Source organism: Mauremys reevesii, linkage group 2 (assembly GCF_016161935.1).
Source record: "Mauremys reevesii isolate NIE-2019 linkage group 2, ASM1616193v1, whole genome shotgun sequence".
Classification (NCBI taxonomy): Eukaryota; Metazoa; Chordata; order Testudines; family Geoemydidae; genus Mauremys; species Mauremys reevesii.
Window position 1 is genome coordinate 206,674,599 of NC_052624.1, and position 17,681 is coordinate 206,692,279.

The following is a 17,681-nucleotide window of genomic DNA, read 5'->3' on the forward strand; positions in this document are numbered from 1 at the left end:
GCCAGCACCAGATCCTTCAGAGAAGGTGTAAGAACCCCCTAGTAGACATAGGTGGGATAATCACTCCCCTCATTTCATCTTATGCTGATCTCTAATAAATACTGGCTTAAGCCCTATTCATGAGGGTTAATGTCCCCTCCGAAATTTGTATTAGCATTAATTATGATGATTCTGAATATTATTTTAATCCATAATATTAAATCCCAAGTATTTCCTGCTAAGACTAGGAATAATGTGCTGGGAAAATTTGTCTGTGTCTCTCTGTCTAACAAATTTAATCAAATGTTAAATTAGCAGCAAATATTTAACGTCTTGTTTTCGATGGAAGAAGTCATTACTGGGAAGAATGAGAATCAAAGATATTTTCTCAGGAAAAATACTTTGTTTCATAATACAGGATAAACGTAAATTGTCTCTAACTTTCATTATGTTTGCGATCTCTTTTTTTGGAACAGGAGGAAATGAGCAGTGAAGAGAAGCTGTATTTTGGCTTGAATGAATACAGCAAATCTCTACAATGGGGAATCACTAGTCCTCTGCTGAGATGTGATGAAAACTTTGAGAAAATGGTGAACACACTCTTAGAAAGGTAAATAATAAGAGTTTTGAATTGTGCCTACCATGATCCAAGCTTACATGCCATATCACAAATGGACAGAGACACAATGTCACAGTGTAACTGGTTATCAAGAAATGGTTAGGTCGCATTCTGAACAAACACTTTAATTTGTTAATTGAATATGTTTTAAGTGCCATATATTAAAAACTGGCTGCCTCACTTCCCTCTCTTGCCTCAAAAATTTACAGGTGCAAATGTGAGTGCAATTTAGCTGTCCAATTTTGAAAATTTAGTCCATACATGCACTTCTTATAGTTGGTATTCAGTCACTCTGTCATAAATGGAATTGGATCAATGTGCAACACTAGGTATTTGGTAGAAGGATCGAAGTTCACACAGATATTTTCTTCATATTCTTCAATTTTATCTAGTGTAATCCACTAGGAAGTTAGCATAATGGATCCTGTTTAAAGTTTGCATTGTCTCACCACTCTTACATGTACATAACCTGGAATAAACCAAATGTAGATGTATAACTTTTTTGACATTTCAGTTACAGGGTTCCAAAAATGCACCAGTTATTTAAACACATTTAGGCTTAAGAATGATGCTTTTGGAATTTGGACAGCCCCTTGATACTGGAATTCCAGCAGTTTGTTCTATTTTTTATTTTGTAATTAATTTAATGATTGTGTCAGATTGATAGCCTTACAAACTGAAGTTCTCGGCTTATCCAGGTAATCGATATGGCATAAGCAGTGGTGGTCCAGGCCTGCCCATTCTGTTTTACCATTTTGCCTTAGTCCTGATCTAGAAGGCTGAGTGGGTAATTCATTTTCTATGCTGTGGCTTCTCTGCAGCGAGTGACAAGACGTTTGCCAGATGTGGACACTGTCCACTAGCAAATGAACTGAGAATTTCAATAAATTTCATATGGGTCACAGAACGGTCTCTTTATGGTGACCACTTTTGGTGTTTGCTGACCAGGATCTGACTAGCAATGGCTCCATATTCCCTTATAGAGAACAAAGCAATCCAGTTCCACAGGGCTAAGGCTGGATGTGTTGTAACATATAGATAAGAGAAGCTAAGTACAGGAACTAAGGCAGTACTATCATTTTCAGCACTGCTGATCTCATCAATGCAGCATGCTGTCTGTATATGTTGTCATTTGTGATTGTTCAAACCAACTTTTATTCCTATTACATTTCCATGTTTATTAAATATAGTAGTAGATTGTTACATGACTAGACATCAGATGGTTTTCTCTTAGTTCAGTGGGTTTTCACTTTTTCTTAGTATTTGGTCCTACTTGTTTGGATTTATAGTCACTGAATTTAGCTCCAACATGAGAAAAAGACTGTTATCATTTTGCTTGAAAGCCAAACTGTTTGTTGGATCTCAGCCAAGGGCAAACTAAGTGTGCTCCTGCACTAGCACATCATTAAGTCTAGTCTTTTTGTGAGTGGTGTAAGTTTATATTCAAACCACCTCCCCCTTTAAAACTTCTTTCTTCCTCAAAACTTGGTTAAAGGAAAAAAAACCCCTTGGACAATTAAGTGAGACTGGATCATGAGCTTGTGCTATATGTGTTTGTACTGATACTAACAGTGTCTGAATTAGACTGTACCACCTTCTATAGTTGTACATGCCATGTATGCCTATAAAAATAGCATAATGCACTTACAGCTCATAATTGTTAATAGAGGTTGAGGATTTCAGTATTTATGTACTACACATAAAATGAGCTCCTTTTTCTTGCCATCCAGGCCTGCCTATGTCAGAGCTGACTTTCATGTGATGATTTTATTGAACGTATTTACTGACCAACATATAACTGTATTCCTCTGAAGGTACCCCAGGCTGCACAGCATGGTGATTCGCTGCTACCTTCTTATTCAGCAGTATTCTGAAGCCCTGATGGCTCTCACAACCATGGCCTCCCTTAGAGACCACAGCACCCCTGAGACACTCAGCATAATGGATGACCTCATCACTTCACCAGGAAAGAATAGGAATGGTTGTGGCCATATGCTTATCATTAGAGTTCCATCCGTGCAGTTAGCAATGCTAGCAAGGGAGAGGTTACAAGAAGTGAGAGACAAATTAGGTCTGCAGTATCGTTTTGAGATCCTTCTTGGGAACCCAGCTTCAGAATTTACTGTTGCTAAGCACTTTGTGACACGATTAAAGGTTAGTAGGAATTAAATGTTTCTGTGCAAGATTGTAACTTGTGTAAATGCTGTCGTACAGATTAAATCCCTGTGAGGGACTAATTTTTAATTCCATCTCACCACTTAATACCTTCTCCCACGCACTCCCACATAGTTTGTTGAATTTTTATCTCACTCCCGCAGCTGTGGCAGTGGGTCCTGCAGGACCTGTGGGATCCCAGTCCCACTGCAGGGCTCTAGTCAAAATCTTGTGTGTACCTACACATTTATGGACCTGTGTGTTAGTTCTTACATGGAAAAGGGGCATATTTAATATAGTTTGTTCTGTGTGGGTGTAGTCTACTTTTGGTCATCGTAACCATTTTAGGGTGCAGGAAAACATATTAAGTTGTTGTTGGTCCTAGAAGTAAAAGATAGCATGTTACCTAACTTTTCCAAGTTGAATAACAAACAGTATGAAACAATCTTCATTAAAAACCAGATAGGTTACTTCCGTGACTCTCTGAGAGCTGAGCTTAAATCCCAGTACATGAACTAATTCTGTTCTGTTCTTTATCTGTCATCTACTCTGTCCTTACAACTGTTGTCTACCCTCCCTATAGCTGGTAAAGTATTCTGATAGGCATAGAATTGAGTCTTTTGTCAGTCCATTGCATGACAAAAGCCTCTTCTTCGCAACTTGATGTTCACCACGTGAAAAACGTTGGTTAGGACCTTGATTTCTTTAGCTAGTATGTATTTGTGAGTGCATGACACTGTTTAGCTACTACGTATTTACAAGTGCATGATGCTACTAGCAAAGTCTATCTCCCACACTGACTTTACCCCCATATTGAAACTACCGGAGAGTGACTACCTTTTATAGAATAGTAGGCATACCTCTACCCCAATATAACGCGACCCGATATAACACAAATTTGGATATAATGCGGTAAAGCAGTGCTCCAGGAGGGCGGGACTGCGCACTCCGGCAGATCAAAGCAAGTTCGATATAACGCGGTTTCACCTATAACGCGATAAGATTTTTTGGCTCCCGAGGACAGCGTTATATCAGGGTAGAGGTGTATATTAAAGTGGAAAGGAATTTCCTAGTTATCCAGCCCAAGTCTCTACTTTAAGCTCAAAGATTCTTCTTCTGACTTGTTTTATTTTCAAGACATTCAGTGATACACAGCCATATACAATTGGATCCTAAGGGCCACATTTGCCATTCTAGCCAAGTTGCTCTTGGCACACGAAGAGAAACCGGGAGTAAAGGTGGCTTTAAACACTGAGACTGCTTTAACCTGTGCCTGGCTGCAATAGCCTTTTTGAGGGGCTGTTCTTGAGAAAAAATTAGTAGCAGTGCAGTTCATGCTGGTTGCACCCTTTACCTTTCACAATACAGTCCCAGCAGCTGCAATGGGGACAGCGTAGGGCTATCTTCAGTAGCTCAGTGCCACCCAGGGAACGTCCTTATGCCAGGGTATTTCCTAGAGGTTGGTTCTACCCCCTCTAAAACCCTGTAATAGCTAGGGGTGAAAGTAACTTACAGGACTTACCAGTAATGCTGGAGTCCTGATGGGGCGTGGCCTCAAGCGGAAGAGGTGTGGCCTCAAGCGGAAGAGGCAGGGCCTCTCAATATTTAAAGGCCCTGAGGCACCAGCTATGGCTGGGAGCCCCAGGGCCTTTAAATCAACCAGGGGCTCCCAGCTGAAGAGGTGGCTGGGAGGCCCCTGGGGCTCAGGGGCAAATTAAAGGGCCCGGAGCTCTGGTCACCACAGGGAACCCCGAGCTTTGCCGGGCTGGGGCCGGGATCCAAAGGGCCCAGAGCTCCTGCCACTGCGGGGAGCCCAGAGCCCTTTGAATCCCAGCTCCAGCCTGGCCACCGGAGCTGCGGGCGGGATTTAAAGGGCTCTGGGCTGCCCACAGCTGCAGGCAGCCCAGAGCCCTTTAAATCCCCGCCACGGAAGCCGGTGCGGTCCGGCACGGCGTACTGGCTCTTGCCGGTACGTCGTACCAGACCGTACCGGCTTACTTTCACCTCTGGTAATAGCGATCCTACACAATCTGTGTCATGGGAATTCTCCATTGGCCCACTGCCATTTATTTATAGCCCCTGTGTGCCACAGCAGGACATGTGCCTCAGTAGAAATCAAAATCAAAACTACTAATGTGGCAGCTGATGCTTGGGGAATCCTTGTAGCTGCATCAAATTGAGTGGAGAGCCACAGTCAAGTGGAGAACAAAAAGACCAGGCTTGAGAACCTCCGAATGACTTTCTCACTCCTCTCCCACGTGGTAGAAGACAAAATGTCTTTGGAAGCCAACGAAACTTCAGGGCCTCAAATTTGTTTTCTTATTTCATGTCAGGTGCTTGGAAAAACCCAATACCAGCACTGAAGTATGCAAATGAGGGCAGTAAACATGCACTCCCTCCACCTGCTCCCAAATCACTAACTCTAACTCATTCCAAACTTCAAGGATATGTCTACACAGCAAAGAAAAACCTGGTGCTGGCCCATCTAGGCTGACTCAGGCTCATGGGCTTTGGGCTGCGGGGCTGTTTCATTGCTGTGTAGACTTCCAGGCTTGGGCTGGAGCCCAAGCTCTGGGACCTTCCCACTTCCCAGGGTCTTAGAGCCCGGACTCCAGCCTGAGCCCAGACGTCTACAGGGCAATGAAACAGCCTCGCAGCCTGAGCCCGAGTCATCTGGCATGGGCCAGTTGCAGGCGTCTAGTTGCTGCATAGACATATCCTATTCTGGCTGGGGATATAAGAGATGGAGGGTGTTTCCCTGCCTCCCCCCATGTGTATGAATGAAGGGCTCCTGAGCACATCCCATTCACAGCCAAGCATTGCTGCCCCTCCCCCACTTTCCTCCTACACTAATTTGTCCATTGTTGCAATTGATGTAAAATCAAACATATGAGTCTTTTAGCCATTTTGATATCACAATCTCTTCAAATGGAGCATCGCTTGTCCTCCTCTTCTTTTCTTCTCCTTTACATCTTGGTGTATCTTTCATGTGCCGTCTGCAGCATCTGTTTTCCCTTATTCTGTATTTAATAACTTTATTGTTTTACACCTTTTCTTTCTAATACCATTCTTCTTTCTCTTCAGTTCCCTTGTTCTTTGCTGACTTTTCCTCTCTCCAACTTCATTTTGTTTCTCTCTTCATATTTGGTACTTCGCTCTTAAAATTTTCATACAGAGCAAAAGGAAAGGATGAATAAAGAAAAGAAAAGAAGCAGATACCTTCTCCCTTTGTCCTCCAGTCTGATGGTCTCTATTTCCACACACACTCTGGCTTCCCTGGTGTTTGTGGGGTAGGGAGGCAAGAAAGGGGGAGAAGAGAGATTGGAGAAAGTTCCTTAGGGTATGTATATCCACACTTCCACAATATCTCACTCATTTCTGTTTGGGGGAGGGGGCAGAGAGAGTATCCTGTCTGTTGGGAGGCCTCAGTTCACAGTAGAGACGAGTGCTTTCTTTACTCCATCCTTGAGGAGAATTGTACGTGCAGGGATCAGGGTGGGTCGCCTCCCTGGCATCAGTGTGAGTGCTGTCTCACACCACTCATCTATCAAATGTAATGTCTAGTATTAGACAAAACAGTCCTCTGTGTATGTGAGATCTGAAACATCTTTCAGGTGAATTGTAAATTTCTTTGTTTACAGTCTCCCCTGCTGACAAATGGTTGCTTCAGCAGTTAATAGTTTTCTAACACCTGCGGTCAGTTCTTTGTTGTCTCTGAGGAGCTAGTTTGTGAGCATTGCCCAGAACTAGAGCGTATTTCAGTAACAATCATATAGTAAAATATCATAGCTCCATATGCAATGTTGATACACATGTTTTAACAGGACAATGATGTTCAGTAGATTGAGTTTCAAATGATACCTCACAAGGCGTACTATGTACAAAATACATCATAACCATATAAAAGTGGTGAATGAGGGGCACATGGTGTCAGAGTCCCATTCTCTCCGACTTTACTACAGAAGGTTCTCATCATAGATGCCTCCGTGTTTGGATGGGGTGCACACTTGGGTGAACACTTGAGGCAAGGCATATGGTCAGGAAAAGAAGCCAAAATGAACATAAACCAGCTCAAACTGAGAGCAGTCTGGGAGGCTTCCAGACAGTTTCTCCCTTTCATACATTCTCGCCACAGTATTCTATATAAGCAAACAGGGAGGAGCAATCCACACCCTCTCTGTATAGAAGTTGTAAAACTCTGGAACTGGTGTATTCAGCATAAGATAACCCTGTCACATACTGGGAGTACACAATGCCCCAGGGGAGAGATTCAGAAGGTGCTTCTCCCAGGACCACACGTGAGAGCTTTGTAACTCAGTGATACAGTGTGCCATTTTTGGTGTGCCACAAGAACAGAATGTGTGAACTACTGCTGTAGGAGGGCCTTGGGTCAGAACTCCATGGGAGATGCTCTTCTGGTTCCCTGATTAGGCAATCAATGTACACCTTTCCACCATCCCCTTATTACTTCAAGTCCTGAGGAAAATCCGGCAGGACATAGTGTGGGTCATACCGATCGCTCCCAACTGGCCCAGGTACTGCTGGTTTCCTAGTCTCCTCAGTTGTTGGCTCATCCGAACATCACCTTCCAGACCTTTTGACACAACACAAAGACAAATCAGTCAATTTAGTCCAGGCTCATTATAGCTGACAGCCTATTTGGATGGGCATCAAGCCTTGAGAGCACGTGTTTGAGAGCTATCTAGACTATTCTCAACAGTAGTAGAAAGGAGTCTACTAGAAAATGTCGTGCAGTCAAGTAGAAATGATTTTCTATCTGGGCTTATAATCACCACCCTTTTCCAGCAGAATCAGACTTCTTTGCTATCCTTCTACCTTCTATCCCTAAAGACCACAGGACACTCTTTCCCTCAATGAGTGCTTACTTAGCAGCTATCAGCACTGATCGATAACTGCTCCATTTTTGCCTATCTTGTAACGATCCACTTCCACAAAGACTTCCTTCAGACATTTCCACCTGTAAGCAAAACCAACTCCAACGTGGGACCTTTAATTTTGTTTTATCAGTGCTCACAAAAGCTCTGTTTGAACCATGGGCAACCTGCTTGCTATGCCATCTCTCCATAAGTCATCTTTTTAATAGCTACTGTGGAGAACTAGGAGCTCTTATGGCAGATCCACCATACTCAGTCTTACACAAAGATAGCATCACATTGAGACTGCATCCTAAATTTATACCCAAAGTCATTTTGGACATTCTCCTCACTCAAACCATTAACTTACCTACCTTCTTTCTAAAACTACACACTTCTAATTAAGACATGTCTACCATCCATGGACATTCGCAGAGCAGTGGCTTTCTGTCTGCAGAGAGCAAAACCATTCAGATAATTACCAAGGTTATTTGTTACAGCTACTATTCTCATCCATTCTGCTAAGGTATCATCCCAAAAGCTCTCTAAATGGATCTCTGGATGCATCCTGCTGTGCTGTGAGATAGTAGCCAATACTAGCCCACCACAAGGTGAGAGAGCTCACTCTACCAGAGCCCAGACAGCTTCAATAGTCTCATTGAAAGATGCTCCTATTGGCAAAATCTGCACAACTTCTCCATGGAACTTGATGCATACCTTTTCCAGACATTATGCCATAGTTCAGGCCTCAGCAGTGGATGCTTGTCTGGGTACCACTCTAATTGTCTGTTTCCTACTTGTGCTCTCACTCACTTCCACAATAGATACTGTTCATCAGTCACCCAGAGTGGAACACACACAGGGACCAGCACTTGAAGAAGGAGGGATGTTACTTACCTGTTCTGTAACCAGAGTTCTTTGAGATGTGTGGTCCCTATCTGTATTGCACTACCTGCCCTCCTTCCCCTCTGCTTGGGATCATGACTTGATTTGCCGTAGAGAAGGAACTGGAGAGGCAATTGGTTCACGTCGCCCCTTATGCCCTCAGATCAGAGCATGAAGAGATGAGTGGCTCAGGTGTGGACCAATAAACACTGCTGAAAACTGATCTCAGGCACATGGTGCACATGTGTACCAAGAATGGAATGTAGATAGGGACCACACATCTTGAACTCTGGTTACAGAACAGGTAAGTAACCTCCCTTTTTGGGGACGTGGGGAGGGATGAGTGAGAGAGCAGCTTTGGGATATTGCGTTCCCTCTTTTAAGAGCTATGAGTGAAATCCTGGCTTCATCAAAGTCAATATGATCTTTGCTGTTGACTTCAATGGATCCGGGAAGGACCAGTTTGTGGAGTAGCTTTTAGTGGCACCTGCTTGGAGGGTCCTGTTAACTCTGCCCTTCCCCTAAGCATCAAGGTACCAGTGCTTAGCAGCACAGCACAGGATTGGCAGTAGCTGTGTGTTGGTGATCTGGTGCTACTCTTGTTACTACTTGTTATATTATATCACTTTTCAGTCCTAGCCTCAGGGATTTGGTCTGCTCTTTGATTTCTCACCTTGGAAGGAAACAAAACAAACAAAGCCCAAAGACATAACCCCATTGGATTTGATCTTATTAGTGAGGTTTTTAAGCCAGGTGGTGTTGCATTCCTTTCCCTGGTCCCAGTTTCCAGTGATCTTTCCTGCACTTTCTCAGAAACCTCAAAAGTTGGTTATGTGCTACATCTGTGAATCCTGCTGATTAGAACAGTACATGACAGTACATTCAGCCTGCTAACTGAGCTAATACAGAGAGGTGGGTAGGTAGTCAGAACAATTTGTATTGTTTCCAAAAGCATGTTACATGGAGGGTGCAGAAAGCAGCAGGCTGATGGGATAGGGAAAGTAAATAGAACTAGAGTAGAAGAGATGTGCTACCCCTAAACCTGAGGGGGAAAAAATTAGTCATAGGTTTTTCACAGTGGAAAATTTTAAAAAGACATCATACTGAGTCATTGATCTGCTATAGAGTGTTTCCTTTTTAAGCCTGTTCTTTTTGCCTGAGAAGAAATGACTCATAATGCATGACATTTGCGAAGGAAGAGAAAGAGTGAATATCATATACAGAAGGAGAGTAGAGAAAAGCTGAGTGGAAAATGTCATTGAAAATTTCCTCCTTGCTATTCACCTGTTCCACAGAGCTTGCTTATAACGAGGTGTCCTCTGAAGATACAGCTATGCAAGTTCATATCAGCCTTGCAGATTTCTGCCAGCCCCCTAGTTTCAAGAGTATGACCCCTTTTTAATGAGCAATTACAATATTATTGGGTTGATTTTTTGTTTGTTTGTTTTGTTTGTTTTTGTAATCATTGTACTTATGGTTCAGTCAGCAAAGCAGATTTTGTGCCTCAGCTGGTAAATTTCCATGAAGATTTGCATGGCTAAGTTATAAATATCTCATATCAGAGTTGATTCTTGATCCATTATTAAGGAGATGCAGGAAACACTTTAATAATATTCTGCAGTATTAATAAGTATTGATTCTAAAGCATCAAGGCTTAATTTTCATTTGTCCTTCCACAGTGAGAAAGATCTTCATCTTTAAAATCACCCAGAATAGAACATTTTGAGTCTCCAGCTAGTGTATGATGAGAAGACACATTGGTGCAGAGGTTCCTAGCTGATGATCTTGTCTGATTGGCCAGTGGTCTAACTGACCTAAGTTGTCAATTTTCTCAAATAGTATCCTTAGCATATTGGCAGTAGGAGATAGATTTTAGCGTTCACTTTTGAACTTAGTCATTATAATGTGATTTCAGCATTTGCAGAGGCAGAATGGTTCTTTTTCTCTTCTAGTTAAAGCAGTTGCCTTTGGCTTGTAATAAATAATAGATGCTGAAATTAGTATGCCTTGTATATTTTTCTTTTCTTTTTATTTTAATACAGCGATTTCATCCCTTATATATCAGTGCACCTTATACCAAGATGGCTTCGTACATGAGCAAACAGCATCACTTGTGTAAATACAACTTGGGAACTAATATCTGTTGTAGAACCTTAAAAATAACTTTTTTGGTGGTGGCACTGTGGATTTTTCTCCACCTCTCTCTTGTGACAGGGTCAGGCCAGATGGCTACAAGAGAGTGGTCGAAGGTAGATAAATTAGCTCCAGATTAAGCAGGTCCCTTTTCCCTGGGTAAGATAACAGGGACTATTCCAGAACACTCAGGAACTTTCTAGAACTAATTAAGGCAGGCAGGCTAATTAGGACACCTGTAGCCAATTGGGAAGTTACTAGAATTAATTAAGGCTAATCAGGATGCCTGGTATTAAAAGGCTCTCACTCCAGTTAGTGAGGTGCGCGTAAGGAGCTGGAAGTGAGAGGATGTGCTGCTGGAGGACTGAGGAGAACAAGCGTTAACAGACATCAGGAGGAATGTCCTGTGGTGAAGACAAAGAAGGCGTTGGGAGGAGCCCAGGGAGTTGTAGCTGTCGCACAACTGTACCAGCAGGCACTCTAGACAGCTGCAGTCCACAGGGCCCTGGGCTGGAACCCGGGGTAGAGGGCGGGCCTGGGTTCCCCCCAAAACCTTCCAAGTGCTGATCAAACACAGGAAGATCTCAGAGGCTAGCAAAATCCACCAATGAGCGCAGGACCCACCAAGGTAGAGGAGGAACTTTATCTCACTCTATAAACAATAGCTAGGTACTATCCAGACAATATACACCCACTAGATTATAAAAACTTTATGCTAGGTTTTACTTTTGGCCTGGCTTCCTTTTAACCGTTGCTTTAGAGCTGTAAAGCCTAAACGGCCACATCCTGCCTCCATCCTCAACGAGTTCAGGGCACACAGTATGCAGCAGAGCCAGTAAGATTCTGCTGCATGACGTGAAGTGAGATCCTGGGAGGCTGCACCCAACACACGTGACAGAGCTGTGCTCTGTAGGGATCATTTTGCCTCATTTTATAAGGGGATTGGGGGATGAGTGGAGCTGGGGCTGAAACTACCGGACATTCCACTCTGTGGACGGAGAGTGTGAAGCCCAAAAGGCTCAGTCATGGAGTGATCCACATGTGAGGATTCCTTGCCCCTAAGTCCATGCATAAAATCTAGGATTTGCCCCATAGGGGAACTTATATCGGCATAGCTACGTCTCTTAGGGGTATATAAAACAAAATGCTGACCTAGCCCCCAGTGTAGACAGTGCTAGGTTGACAGAAGAACTTTTTGTCGACCTAGATAGCACATCTTGGAGAGGTGGATTACTTACGCCGATGGGAGAACTCCTCCCATCAGCATAGGTAGTGTCCACGCTAAAGTGGTAAAGTGGCTGCAGCTGTGCCACTGTAGTGTCTGTAAAAAGAATGAGGAGTATTTGTGGTGCCTTAAAGACTAACAAATTTATTTGGGCATAAGTTTTTGTGGGCTAAAACCCACTTCATCGGATGCATGCAGTGGAAAATACAGTAGGAAGATCTATATACACATGAAAACATGGGTTTTGCCAGACCAGCTATAACGAGACTAATCAATTAAGGTGGGCCATTATCCGCAGGAGGAAAAAAAATAAGTTGGCTTTTAGTGTACTACTTTTCCCTTAAATAGAAGAGTAAAACAAAAATGAAAGTAGTTCTTAATCCTTTTTCATACAGTAGGGGAAATTATTCCCCTTGGCCATAAACTGCTTTCAGATGGCTTATGTCTGTTCAAACAGGAAATCTAAGACGTTAAGTGTGGGTGTGCTGATTCACTGACAGATGCCACACCCAGGTGTACGGTACTAACTCTGTAATATGCCCTTGGTTATGCTTTTATTGCTTGGCTGGCCATTGGCTACCATGCAAAATTCACAATTGCCCTTAGATTGTCCCCTTGTTGGATGTTAATATAATGAATAATGTGCAGAGTACAAAAATAGGACCCACAGTACTGGGTTAAAATTTGAAGTTTAAAAAATGGAACCCAGACTTGATTTTAATATTCTCTTTTTGCAGGCTTGGAGGGGAAATGAACAGGAGGATTGGGTCCCTCGTACCTATCAGGATTTAGAAGGCCTGCCTTGTATTGTTATCCTGACTGGCAAGGACACCCTAGGAGAAACTTTCCCCAGGTACTGTTTGAACTGTTGTACAGTGGGAATGTCTGAAAAACAATCAACATGTTTGTAAGAACAAATGTAAAACTTTCAGCTGCTGATTGGAAATAACAATGTTGCTGTTGCATGAAAGATGCTGTTCTAGAAGACTTTCTTTTTGGTAAAGTTTTTCCTTGGTGAAAAGAAAAAGTTGTTTTGTGAAAGATAAAGTACTAGTGGGAGGTTCTACATTGTATCATGAACTGAACAGCTATACTAAGTATCAAAGAACATAGCTCATGTGCTGAGTGTTTTAAACTAATTAGATTTCCAGTGATTAATGGAATTGCAAATAGACATTGCATAAGCCATTTAAAATTAATACTGAGAGTCACTCTTTAAAGGCCAGAAAATATATAACATCCTTTTTCTTGGGTTTGTTTTTCTAGGTCATTGAAATACTGTGACCTCCGACTAATTGACTCAAGCTATTTAACTCGTACTGCCTTAGAGCAAGAAGTAGGTCTGGCATGCTGCTATGTCTCAAAGGAGGCAATTCGAGGGTCTATTGTAGCTCTTGACCTGAGTGAGAAGGAGCACGAGAAGGCTAATATTAGTGAGAATGACGCTGATGAACTGTTGATAGACTTGGAGAGACCTCAGAGTAACAGCAGCGCGGTCACTGGAACCTCAGGTCAGTCATTGCTTTTACAGTTGCTCTGGAGCATAATGCTTGACCCACATTTTGTAAGAATTTGAATACAAACATTGAAGCATCAAGTAAAATGTCAGCGATTAGCTGCGTTTGATTTCAGATTAGAAAATAAAGATGTGGTTTGCAACATCTTACATCCCTGAGTATTTCAAGTCTCATGCCACATTGAAAGTTTCACACCGAAAGGCCCCTCTGTGTTCTCCCAGGCTTTCCCTGACTAGGGTGAGGGGAAGGGACTAGGTTGGGAAGTTTAGTTAATGTAGCCTTGTGGGCCAGTTATGATTATTTTAAATATAATTTTAATTCTCACTACACCTTGAGTTTTGGGGGAATCTGAAGATCTTAAACATCCAAATACATAAATAAAATGACCAGTGTAAAATATTAGGGACAGCACAGTGTTCAATAACTGTGTGGATATAGCTGTGTGCTACAAAGGATGGACATTTGCTTGTTCAGAGCATCAGAACATTTAGAGCTGGTCCTGAATATAGGCACAAGGCACAGGGATCCTTCCCTCTTACAGTTTGGATGATGGATATGTGATGCTGTGTGTAAACCCTGCACTGACAGGCAAGGGGCTAGGCAGGCTCTGTGCTAAAGTAACTTCACCCCTCTGGCCCTGCCAATCATGCATGGTAGGGAACAAAGCTTTAAAAGGAGGAAGGTGTAATCAGCAAGAGGGAAGCCCTGAGAAGGGAGTGTCTCCTGAAGCAGAAGGAGGAACTCCCATGCCAGAGATCTCCCTGAGCTCTGTGAGGAGTCCAGCGAACCCAGAGGTAAGCCCGGTTAGGGAGAAACTGACCTGGCTACCTGCCCGTAAAGACTCCAGTAAAGCTGCTACCAAGGCGTCCCTGACCTTTTTGCTTTTTGTTGATCCCAGGAGGGACTTGTTCTGAGTCTGAACTTCTGCTTTTCCCCACCCTTACAAAGTAGGTAAGGGTGATGGCCACTGCAAGGACTAAGAGACTCAGGCCTGAACTGGGCCAACCCTATGGAGGTATCTGGGTGTAGAAAGAGGCCTCAACCCAGCTAGGGGAGGCACTCCAGAGGAACATTTTACAGGGTGAAATTTAGAAACTTTTCCCATGGCAAAAATCTCAACCCTCCCTACCCTGTGTCCTCCTCCTACTTCCATGCTCTTCTCCCTCCCTCTCCCTATCCGTTTTCCTGCCTTTAGTCAGTTGAATGGGGCCTTTGCCAACTATTGAGTCTTCCCCACATATGCTAACTTTAAGGCCGACTTGCCTTTTCTAGTCCCAAAATGTGAGCATGGCCCACAGGAGAGAATGTATTCTGGTGTTAAGAAGGCAGTGCTACTGATACCTTTGACTTGGTAGAAGGTTTTTTCCCCTTGGTTGTGGTGAAGGTATATAGGTCCAGATCCCTCAGCTGATGCATAATCTTGTAATTCTATTGAATTCAGTAGAGTTACATGAATTTCAACCGGTCAAGTATTTCTAGGCACCATAGAAATATTTGCAGCATTAAAGTTGCATCAGACAGCATTCACTCTTTAGTTGTATTTGCTAAGCCATTTCAATGGGTTTTTTTGTTTGTTTATTTCCTGCTTCACTGCACCAGGTTCAATAGCTGAAAATGGCGTGAGCTCCTCCAGTGCTGCAGACAAATCTCAGAAGCAACCAGCATCCCTTAACTTTCAGAATGTGGCAGTTAGTTCAGTCGATGAAGGTACTTATCCAGGATTCACTGCTGGAGAGACCTTGAAACAAGAATGTGACTCTCTGGGTAACCAGATGGCAAGCAGCACCACTTCTAAATTATCATCTTCCTCCGTAACCCGGACATTCCGGTGGCCCAGCCAGTCTGTCAAGGAGTGCAAGACCCTGCATGCAGCACTGCCACGCATTGTCATCTTGTCTAAAGCTGCCTATTGTCTCCTTGGCTCACAGAAAAGTGGGCACTTGCCTTCCTCATCTTCTCTTCTGCCTCATGCTGATGTGTCTTGGCTGAGCTCTTTAAGACCTTTGCTTCCCAAAGACATGAACGGTGAGGAGCAGTCTCTGTACTATAGGCAATGGACCACAGCCAGGCAACACCATGCAGATTACAACAATCAGAGCGAAACTGCAGGCTCTAGGAGTTTTCACCCACGACGGCTGCTTCTGACAGGACCCCCTCAGGTAAGAGCTGTCCCCATCTTGGCTAGTCATGTTAGTATAGAGTTTTAGGGAAGGTGAAGAGGGCCAAAGTTAGCTAAAACTGAGGACACTGTTTTAGTCTTTAAAAGTACATGTCAAGACACAAGCAGCAGTGGTTCCCAAGACTACTTTCAGGGGCATGCATTTGGAATTATCCTCTGAAAAATGCTTTAATATCTGCTCACAAGCCGTGGCTGGCATAAAGCTACCTTAAAAAGACCAAACACATAAATGGTTAACTGCTATCCCATTGAAGTCAGTGGGATTGCACCAGTGTAAATGAGAGCAGAATTTGTCCCACTGTTGATGAGACATGTTCCTGTTGGCACGTGTTCCTGTTTGGCAGTGTCTTAGCAGAATTGACCCAGGACTGGAATAGCAAAACAGAAGGAAAAAAACCAAACATAACTGTCTAAAATGTAACGTGGCTTTAATACTAGGTTTTCTGAGGGTTGGTTTTGTTTTGTTGCTTCAGGTGGGAAAAACTGGCTCTTACTTGCAGTTCCTTAGGATTCTCTTTCGCATGCTGATCAGATTACTGGAGGTAGATGTGTATGATGAAGAAGAGATTAATACCAGTAAGTACTAAATAGTAGTTCTCAGTACCTCATGTGCAGAAATTCTCTTTAATAAAATAGAATGGAACTGCTATAAGGCGGGTGCATAACTGGTTGGAAAACCATTCCCAGTGAGTAGTTATCAGTTGTTCACAGTCAAGCTAGAAGGGCATATCAAGTGTGGTCTCTCAGGGATCAGTTCTGGGTCAGGTCTGTTCAGTGTCTTCGTCAGTGATTTAGATAATGGCATAGAGAGTACACTTATAAAGTTTGTGGATGATACCAAGCTGGGAGGGTTGCAAGTACTTTGGGGGATAGGATTAAAATTCAAAATGATCTGGACAAACTGGAAAAATAGGATTAAATTCAAGGACAAATGCAAAGCACTCCACTTAGGAAGGAACAATCAGCTGCACACATACAAAATGGGAAATGACTGCTTAAGAAGGAGTACTGCAGAAAGGGATCTGGGGCCTGGTCCACACTGGGGGGCAGTGTCGAGGTAAGATACGCAACTTCAGCTACGGGAATACCGTAGCTGAAGTCGAAGTATCTTATCCCGACTTACCTCCCGTCCTCACCGCTCGGGATCGACGTCCGTGGCTCCCCCGTCGACTCTGCTACCGCCACTCGCTCCGGTGGAGTTCCGGAGTCGACGGGAGCACGTTCGGGGATTGATATATCGCGTCTAGATGAGACGCGATATATCGATCCCCGCAAAATCGATCACTACCCGCCGATTCAGCGGGTAGTCTGGACGTACCCTGGGAGTCATAGTGGATCACAATATAAATACGAGTCAACACTGTTGCAAAAAAAGCAAACGTCATTCTGGGATGTGTTAGCACAGTGGTCGCCAACCTTTTTATTCACAAGATCGCTTTTTGAATTTAAGTGCAACCCAGGATCTACCCCACCCCTTCTCTGAGGCCCTGCCCTGCTCACTCCATCCCGCCTCCCTCTGTTGCTCGCTCCCTCCACCCTCATTCAGTTCCCCGTTCCTGGCCAATGGGAGCTTCAGGGGCAGTGCTTGCAGGCAGGAGCAGTGTGTGGAGACCGCTCCCCGTGTCCCCCGCCCCTCAGGGGTGTGCTGGCTGCTTCCGGGAGCGGTGTGGGGCTGGGGCAGGCAGGGAGCCTGCCTTAACCCCACTGCGCTGCTGGACTTTTAGCGGCTGGAGATCGTGATCTACTGGTTCATGACCACTCTGTTAGCAGAAGTGTTGTAAACAAGACACAAGAAGTAATTCTTCCACTCTACTTCATGCTGATTAAGCCTCAACTGAAGTATTGTGTCCAGTTCTGTTTGCCACATTTTAGGAAAGATGTGGATCAATTGGAAAAAGTTCAGAGAAGAGCAATAAAAATTATTAAAGATCTAGAAAACATGACCTATGAGGAAAGATTGAAAAAATGGTGTTTGTTTAGTTTGGAGAAGAGAAGACTGAGAGGGGACATAAGTTTTCAAGTACATTGGCCAAACCGGACAGTCTCTATGTAAAAGAATAAATGGACACAAATCAGACGTCAAGAATTATAACATTCAAAAACCAGTTGGAGAACA

At 43.5% G+C, this 17,681-nt stretch overlaps 1 protein-coding gene across 10 annotated transcripts in view; it reads left to right on the forward strand.

Annotated features, from left to right (window-relative positions):
• Nucleotides 1-17,681, forward strand: part of GREB1L (GREB1 like retinoic acid receptor coactivator) — a 219,043-nt gene that overhangs the window by 174,878 nt on the left and 26,484 nt on the right. For all 10 annotated transcript variants that reach the window (XM_039522151.1, XM_039522145.1, XM_039522149.1 and 7 more), the window contains 6 exons: nucleotides 456-589; nucleotides 2,413-2,752; nucleotides 12,607-12,722; nucleotides 13,136-13,380; nucleotides 14,986-15,545; nucleotides 16,039-16,141. In XM_039522151.1, the coding sequence (XP_039378085.1) occupies nucleotides 456-589; nucleotides 2,413-2,752; nucleotides 12,607-12,722; nucleotides 13,136-13,380; nucleotides 14,986-15,545; nucleotides 16,039-16,141 (1,498 nt within the window). The remainder of the gene's footprint in view (nucleotides 1-455; nucleotides 590-2,412; nucleotides 2,753-12,606; nucleotides 12,723-13,135; nucleotides 13,381-14,985; nucleotides 15,546-16,038; nucleotides 16,142-17,681) is intronic.